Below are 8,576 nucleotides of genomic sequence, written 5' to 3'. Positions count from 1 at the left end.
GATCTGTCATCTGGAGGTAACGTTTTCAGTGGGAGAAAAATTTTGCCAAAAATTGGTCCACCCAAGGATCGGATCCCCCGACACAAACAGAGTAACATAGTGTATGCTGTTACGTGCCAGGAGGATTGCCAGGATTTATACATCAGGGAAACCAAACAACCTCTGGCTAAGACAGGGGCGGGCAATTCCAGGCCCCAAGGGCCGGTGTCCCTGCAGGTTTTAGATGTGTCCTTGAACCAACACAGCTGATTTAAATGGCTAAATTAGCTCCTCAACATGTCCTGAAGTTCTCCAGAGGCCTGGTAACGAACTAATCATGTGATTCAGGTGTGTTGACCCAAGGTGAGATCTAAAACCTGCAGGACACCGGCCCTCGGGGCCTGGAATTGCCCACCCCTGGGCTAAGTGGATGGCACAACACAAAGAGCCACCTCGTCAGGACTCTGCAGTCTGTTTACACCTACAGGCCAGTGGACACTCTTTCAATGATGAGGATGTAACATCCTGGACAGGGAGGAACGCTGGTTTGAGGGCGGAGTCAAGAAGGCCATTTACGTGAAAAGGGAAAGACCATCTCTGAATGGAGGAGGGGCCTAAGGGTACATCTGTCACCATCTTACAATGCTGTGATTGCAGCCATTCACCAACTCTCTGTGAATGGGACTCATGGCTATTGATCAGTGGTCATAATTTACATATTAATGATCAATCACAGTGATCGATCACATGCATTCAGTGGTGCTAGTTTCAGTCTTTGTGCAATGTCCTGTTTGTAAGGTTGGAAACCTGCAGTCAGCTGAGACTGAAGACGTCACCTGATGATGATGAAACGTTTCTCCCACTGAAAACGTCCTGATGAACAGAATCAACCTTTTGGGATTTACTTACCTGGATGATTGAGCATGCATGAAGACACTTAATATCTTGTGGCAAAGTTGTATAAGATAATAAAAGGGACTGACAGTGATGCATGGTGTTTATGGCAAACAATAGATCTTTTTTTCCATTACATACTGGATCTGGCTGCATGGTGTGCTCCCTCCTGGTACAAGAGCAGAGAGAAGCGCAGCACTGATGTTTGAACAATCTGTGTTTCAGTTCAAAGGTGGTGTATGGGGTGGAGGCTTGTTCCACATCAGAAGGCAGATGCATAGATAGTTGTTTATGCATGGAGGAAAGCTTATGTGGACAATTCTGAAAACATGAAGCTCGAGCAGTTTAGAGCTCATGACCCTAAACAGAACCTGTGAGCAGAGGTCTGCTGGGTTCATTCAAATAGAATTCTAGTTGATTTTGTGACTCTCTGAACACAAATTGTACCATTTAACACAATTTGTCCACTTAGAAACACTGGCCTTCAATATCCAACACATTAAGTACAAATTAATCTCTCTCAAGTTACACCTTTTCAAACTCAATTAGAAGAACACTTCATTTGTGTGTCAGCGTATAAAAGAGATCTCAAATGTCTTATTCAGATGTTAGGCAAGAAGATGGAGCACCGAGAAAACAGAAAAACTTTAAGCGACAGCCTAACACGCAGACAGTTTATACTATTTCTTCGGTTCCGCGTTGTATTGCAGTAAAAACTAAATACCTCTTTCATTACCCTTTTGTATCTGTGCACTAACGTTCTTTGTAATCTAAAAACTCCCACTAGGGCTTATAAACTCTCCACCAGTTGGTCTTAGACCTGAAGAAGCTTCTCGGATGAGAGGTGAAACGTCTTCAAGGAAAACTTAAAGAAGTCCAGACGCTTTTCTTTCCAAGATCTTGAGACTACCATGACCTGGATGACTGAGAACCTACAAAGACAACATTCTTTGTAGAGTTTCTCACTGTATTTAACATTAATGTAGGTGAAATTACTGAGTTTTATGAAATACTACTAAATGACATACGCTGCTCTTAAAAGTATTTATCCCTTTCCTGATTTCTTATTTTTTCCATATTTGTCACACCTACATGGTTTAGATCCTCAAAGTTTAATATTAGACAAAGATGACCCCAGAAAATGCAGAAATTCCACATTTGTTGGAAGACTGAGTTTAAATATAACCTATCAAAGTGAAGTAAGTTAAAAGATCTCAAGAACAGATGAGTAACAAAGTAATTGGAACCAATCAGTCTGGAAACAGTTACAAGGCCATTGCTAAGACGTTAGGACTCCAGTGATTTACTTTGACAGCCATTATCCACAAACAGGGAAATCTTGGAACAGTGGTGAACCTTCCCAGGAGTGGCTGACGTGTCAAAATTACTCCAAGAGGGCATTAGCGACTCATCCTCGCTTGCCTAAGCTCATTAATCAACAATAAGAAAGAGACTGGGCAAAAATGGCCTGCATGGCAGAGTTCGACAAAACCACTGCTCAACAAAACAAGTATGATGGCTTGTCTCATTTTTATTGATGATCCTCAACATTTCTGGGAAAGTATTCTGTGGACTCACAAAACAAAATTCAAAATAAAAAGATCACACAACAGTCAAACACGGTGGTGGTACTGTGGCAGCTTTGGACTGCTTTACCGCTTAGAGCTCGGACAACTTTCTATTACTGATGGATCCATGAATTTTGCTCTTTACTAGAAAATCCCGAAGGGGAATGTTGGCCATCGGTTTGTGGTCTGACACTCCAGAGCACTTGGGTTATGCAGCAGGTCAATGATCTAAAACAGACCAGTAAATCCAGCTCTGAATGCTATATTGATGCAAATAAAAGTTATGCATTCAACTCTTTCCTGTTTGTTTTAAGAGTTTTCTATTTGCATTTGTATTCATTTATTTTGCACGTACAAAATGTACATTATTCTCTTAAGAGAAGAGATTCATTGTACAAGATGCATCTGCTACTACTACTATTCAGTTTCTGGGCAGGTAATAAGAATACACAAAATCACATGATCAAGGAACAAATGATGTTAGCAGGACATCACCTCAAAGGTTCTGGTTGTATCTTCTGAGCAAAAAAGAATAAAGCAATATTAAATGTAAGTTGCACATCCAGGTTACAAATTAAGTTCTCAGAGCTTATTATTGATAATAATTATTATATTTAATAAGGTTTCTTCAATGATGAAATTACCTTGGTTTCTCAGTGATTTGATTGGTTTTCATTTTGTAACACTTGGTTGAGACCAGCAGGAGATGAAATAGTTAATCTGATCAAATTAATAGTAAATAAACTTCCACTGTTTCTCTCAAGTGAGTAATGAAAGTGTTGAAAGTGGGAACTGATAAGAATGTAGTGATTCCAATTCCATAATCAGTATCACTTATACATTCTATTCCTTATCAATTCTCTTATCCTAATTGGGTTATCACTGGCACCACCATTGCTAAGCAGCATATCAAAGACATTCATGCAAATGAGCTGCAATACTGCGCCCTGAAATGTTTGTACGTGGTGGAGGTCAGTCGCCCCTTTGTTGTGATCAGTGTTGGGGTCATTACTCAGAAAAATGTATTATACAGAATACTAATGTTCATGTTACGTTAAGTAACACTCATGTTACTTAATTTGTTACTAGTTGCATTATTTTCACGTTTCTCCATAAAAGGAACTGAAACACACAATAATCTCATAATTCCTATTGAAAAATAAAAACCTCAGCCTACAGTCCCAGACACCAACACACGTCTGTCATAATGAGGACGTAAATATGATGTTTCTCTTAGTATTTAGCAACAAGAACCAAAGATGAAAACCAGCAATCGCTACACTGATTTGACTTTAGAAACATGAACAGATGAAAATGGAGGTTTCAGCCTGACTGCTCATCACTGCTTTTGTTACCTGTTGAGTTTCAGGATCTGGCTGCCGGGCCCTGGACTCACTGAGCTTTCACATGGCTGCTTATTACCATGCTGTCTGTGCAAAGAGCCAAAGTTGTGTTAGCAGTATAATGCAGTGTTTCCTGTCCTGGACGCAGTTAGCACTTTAACATTGCACTCTTGTCCTTTTGTGCAATAAAAATAAAAGTAATGTCCATATCCACACTGTAGATTGCTCCATTTTTTCCTCCTCCAGCAGAATCGATGGGCAAGCAGACTAACAATTCCAAGGAATTCAACTACTGGGAACCAGTTCTCTACAAGAACTGGTTCTTGAGTCCCATCCCTAGTTGAAAGGTAACTATATTGTGTATGCTACCAGTGTTTTTCACATGCTTCAATGTGGAATCTAAAATGATACCTACACATTGAACACAGCAACACTGTTTACCTCGTGATCATTTACAAGTGTAGGAGAAATCAGTATAAAGTATATTGTTACAGTCATTAATATACAAATTGAATAACAGAGGGACACCAGGATCCATCGTTGTGCCACAGGCACCTTGTGATAACTTATTTTCTAAATATGATTTTATCCCGTTTAAAACACTTGTAGAAAACAGAGTGTAAAAGCATTTCTGTATTTACTGTGTGAAACACAGAAACACTGCACCTCGTTTATACAGGTTAGCCTTCATAGCCCCTGCAAACACGCCCAGCTCTAAACTGGGATAAAACACAGCATCATTTAACAGATGTGTTTTCAGCTGCTGCTAAATGACTTTTTTTCCAATAATTTGGAGACAACAGGTCATCTTCAAACTGGTCTGTAATGGGCTACTTTGTCTTTATCACCACCTTTATATGGAGAGTAACAACTGCACTGTTGAGAGCAAAGGGAAATATGGATACATGATTTTAGAGGACAAGAATCAAGCCAACCAGTGTTATCAAGTTACTCGAAAAAAGTAATTAGTTATTAATTACTGATTACTTCTCCAAAAAAGTAAACCTGTTACTAGGCTGATTACTTATTTTCAAAAGTAATTAGTTACTTTTTAAAAACATGATATACAACCTGAGTAGGTAATGAAGCAACCGGCCTTTCAGCCCAATTCTATTTTTTCTGCATAATCCATCATATACAATGTAACCACATGAAAAAGCCTCTGTTTAAAACTTGTTTTATTCGTTTTAATGCAACTGTCTTTGACTTGAAGAAATTCTGTAACATTTAAACCTGTTTCCTGCATATTCCAGCAAATAAAATAACATAATGTTTTGTGTTTACACTCTTTCAACTAGATGCAAGTAAAACTCAGCAAAAAATAAATAGAATCAAAGACTCAGCAGCTCTTAAATCTATTGCCACCTGTTTAGCAGGAGTGGGGCGGGTGGAGGTTTGCCCTCAGTGGTCATGTCAGTGGGGGGATCCGGGGCTTTCTCTGTGAGCGTCACGTTCCCGTGGCAGCGTGCTCGCTGCTCGCTCAGATTTGAAGTTTAATCTTTCGCTGTAGAAAGAAGTTTTCTTCCCACAGAGTGAACAGCGGACGGTGATGTTTTTGTCACTTTTACAGAATCAAACTCAAAGTAATGTGATTACTTCCACGCTTTAAACGCTGCACGGTCGTACTCTCTCCATCGCTCCATATTATCCATGTTGATCTGCACACGTCTGTTGCTGCCACGGACGTCGCACGCTCGTACGTCATTGTCATGAGACACTCACACAAACAAAATCACGGTTTAGTAACGCAGCTTACGGGAAAGTAACAGTAATCTAATTACTTTTTGCAATAGTAATCCCTTACAATACTCGCTACTCGAAAAAGAGTAATCAGATTACAGTAACACGTTACTTGTAACACACTACTGCCCATCTCTACCCCCAACTGACTTTGAATTTCTTAGTGATGTAATCGTTTGACCAGTGGTTTAAAATTAAACTTTCTCATTTGTGCCTACAGACAGTAAATCTGTGTCAAACACCAGGACACAAAGATTCACCCAGATGTCAACACAACTCTACAACAGACTCAATTAAATAATTATTTACAACAATGTGCAAATATAAGACTATCATTTACGTTTGCACCATTAAGTTTTACTCCATCTCCCTGTAATCTCTCTGTAACTTGCCAGAGACGATCGCCGTTCACTTGTTTAATGATTGAGGAAAAACTTGGCTCTAACCTGGATGTAACTTTGTTTCTAAAGCCTTTGGACATTACTGGTTAGTTACCTGACCTGCAGGGTCTGTGGATAGCTCCCCAGTGGGAAGTAAAAGAGGCTTTATAAAGAGTTATCTCTGGATAGCTGCAGCATGCAGCACTCTGCAATCCTTGTGTGAACCGATGTCCAACCACGGTCTCTCACTATGAACTTACAGTTGTGAGTTCATGGTGTTCATTCTCCCTTCTGGCTAAAGATGGGACCAGAACAGAGCCTTGTGCATGTGTGAAATATTTTAAGAAAACTGAGACTTATTAAAGAGGACCGCGTATATCCACAGCTTTATAAAACTGATGAAAATAAGCATCTGTGTCATTTATATTTGTCACTAACAAAAAACATTACAATACAGCGAAGCTGGGAAACCTTGAGTTCTGTTACTGTCATGATGATGCTGATGTTACTGTGACACTGGGCACGTAACTAAACACTGTGGCAGCCCAACCTCCCCACACCCTCCTCACAATGGCGTAATTCACCTGTACACCCTGGAAACTGCTCCGTAAATACAAAAACCCTCAAGTAGTGAAAAGTGATCCACAGACACAACCCACCACACACAGGACCCAAACAATCTACAGCCAAAGTCGCAGCCCACCACCTTCTTCTTTATATTGTTTATTGGCGTTTGGCAAACAGCAAAATGGCGCATTACTGCCACCAACTGGTGTGGAGTGTGGACTGAAATGTCAGAAGAAAAAAAATAGTTTGCCTTAAAAATATGGCCTGATAACTTTCACTTCTCGAGTTCTTCTGAACTAAGGTCCAGTTTCATATCACCAAACTTTCCAATCAATATATTTCTGACGATGTATTAAAACGTTCCATTGCTTCCTCTTCTCTACTGCAGTAACACTGTGCTGTGCGGTATTTGTCTTATTAAAAGCAACGTGTCCAGTCTGAGTCGAGGGACTACCTCATACCAGGCAGGTGGTTTTGATCTCACGGTCAGTCCCTGCACACTACTGACAAATGTAGTGTAGATAAGATGCACTTCGATGTGGTATCAACAGTCTCATGTATTACACGTGTCACATAACTGCACTCTGAAAATGGATGGATAGACATGTAATAATAACTCACCTTTTTTCCTGATAGGCATGGCGACTTGGTGTAAACCTGACTCTCAGTAAGGCTCCACTTCTGTCTTCAGTGCATGATCACAGAGTTCTCTCAAAGTGGCACAAAAACAGAAACGTTTGGTAAACTTCAACAGAGACAACTCAAACCAGCTGTTTTTGATTTTTATTCCAGGGACAATGGGGAGCCTTTCAGGAGGTATCCAAGCAAAATAAGGAAAGGACTAACTCCACTGATGATCCAGCCATGTGACTGTAGGTGTCTCTGTCCCCTTTACAATTCATCAGAAATCCACAATAAACTCAGAAGAGGTCCCCTGCAGCAACCTCTCATTCATATCTATTTAGTGCGTGCAGTCAATCAGTGGGCCTTGATGTGAGATGCAACAACAGTTGTGATTCTGCAGTTCAAAACATTATATGTACGAAGAGGCTTAGCACTTCTGTCTGGATGTACTTAATTAAGAGAAACATCCTTTGGCTGAAGAGTTAGCAGGCCACAGAAGTGCTTTGTCATGCTAGGTCGCTGGTGGTCCACACAACCTGGTACAGACAAAATAACACAGCAGGGCAAACAGGCAGACACCAAACCAAGATGCCCGGACAATCGGGCGGATGTGTACAAAAACGCTGGTTCGGTGTCTGCTGGTCCGGGGGAGCCTTGAGGTCTGGCCTGGGTTAACATAGTCTGCTCACTCGGCCGCTGTGGTGTGACAGTCCTCCACAGATCCACGGACAGGAGAACTGCTCCACATCCTTCATCCTGAGGTTTCCTCTACAGCCTGCCAGCAAGAACAGGGTAAAGGGTGAAGAACACTTCAAATATGCAGCTGGAGAAGCGATGCAGCAGTTCTCCTGCGCTCCTCAGCTAATACCCAGTGGTCACCTCAGAGTTTTATGCCCGGAGGTTTCGACTTATGGTGGGATGCGTGTCTGTGTCCCCCGCTCCCTCCTCGCATTACTGCCATACACAAACGCAAACATGCGCGGTGCCCGTTACTTACCTAGCATTCACGTTATATCGCAGCCAGCGGCGATGCCAAATGAAATGCCGCTTCAACGGTGCGACGACACCTGCCTGCCGACGTCGGCGCTAAACGGCTTCCAGGTGGGTCCGCGTTCATTTCCTGCAAAACGGTGACTGAAGAAACACAGTGCTGTGTTCTCCCTGTGCTACAGCCCTTTATTTCATCCCACCTGACAGTATCTTACAGTTTTACGTGCCAGAAACAAGCCCACTATACTACGTAAACGAACTTCCGCTTGTACTTTTCAAAATAATGCCTTCTCTAAGCGTACATTTTAACTCGACATGTATACTTATTTCAAACACAGCAGTCGCTCTGGCGTAATGACTGTTAGTGATTCAGTCCTCTGTGCAGAAGCGGCCGCTGTGAGTGACATTAAAGTGTCTGAATTAGCAGTCAGTGTAGTAAAACATATTTGAAAGAACACGAACAAAACCACTGAATGTGTGTGTGTGTGTGT

General features: G+C 41.4%; 1 protein-coding gene across 4 annotated transcripts in view; it reads right to left on the bottom strand.

Moving 5' to 3' along the window:
- dlg2 (discs, large homolog 2 (Drosophila)) overlaps window positions 1-8,342 on the bottom strand; it is a gene marked incomplete in the record, with an annotated part of 191,521 nt that extends 183,179 nt beyond the window's left edge. For 3 of the 4 annotated variants that reach the window (XM_042218875.1, XM_042218876.1, XM_042218877.1), the window contains 2 exon segments: window positions 7,093-7,870; window positions 8,093-8,342. In XM_042218875.1, the coding sequence (XP_042074809.1) occupies window positions 7,093-7,111 (19 nt within the window). 4 annotated transcript variants of the gene reach the window in all.
- Window positions 8,343-8,576: the final 234 nt, after the last annotated feature.

This window comes from Haplochromis burtoni, unplaced genomic scaffold, assembly GCF_018398535.1.
Source record: "Haplochromis burtoni strain Fernald_Lab_line unplaced genomic scaffold, NCSU_Asbu1 Contig_24, whole genome shotgun sequence".
In the NCBI taxonomy this organism is placed as follows: Eukaryota; Metazoa; Chordata; class Actinopteri; order Cichliformes; family Cichlidae; genus Haplochromis; species Haplochromis burtoni.
This window is presented reverse-complemented; position numbering and strand designations above follow the sequence as displayed.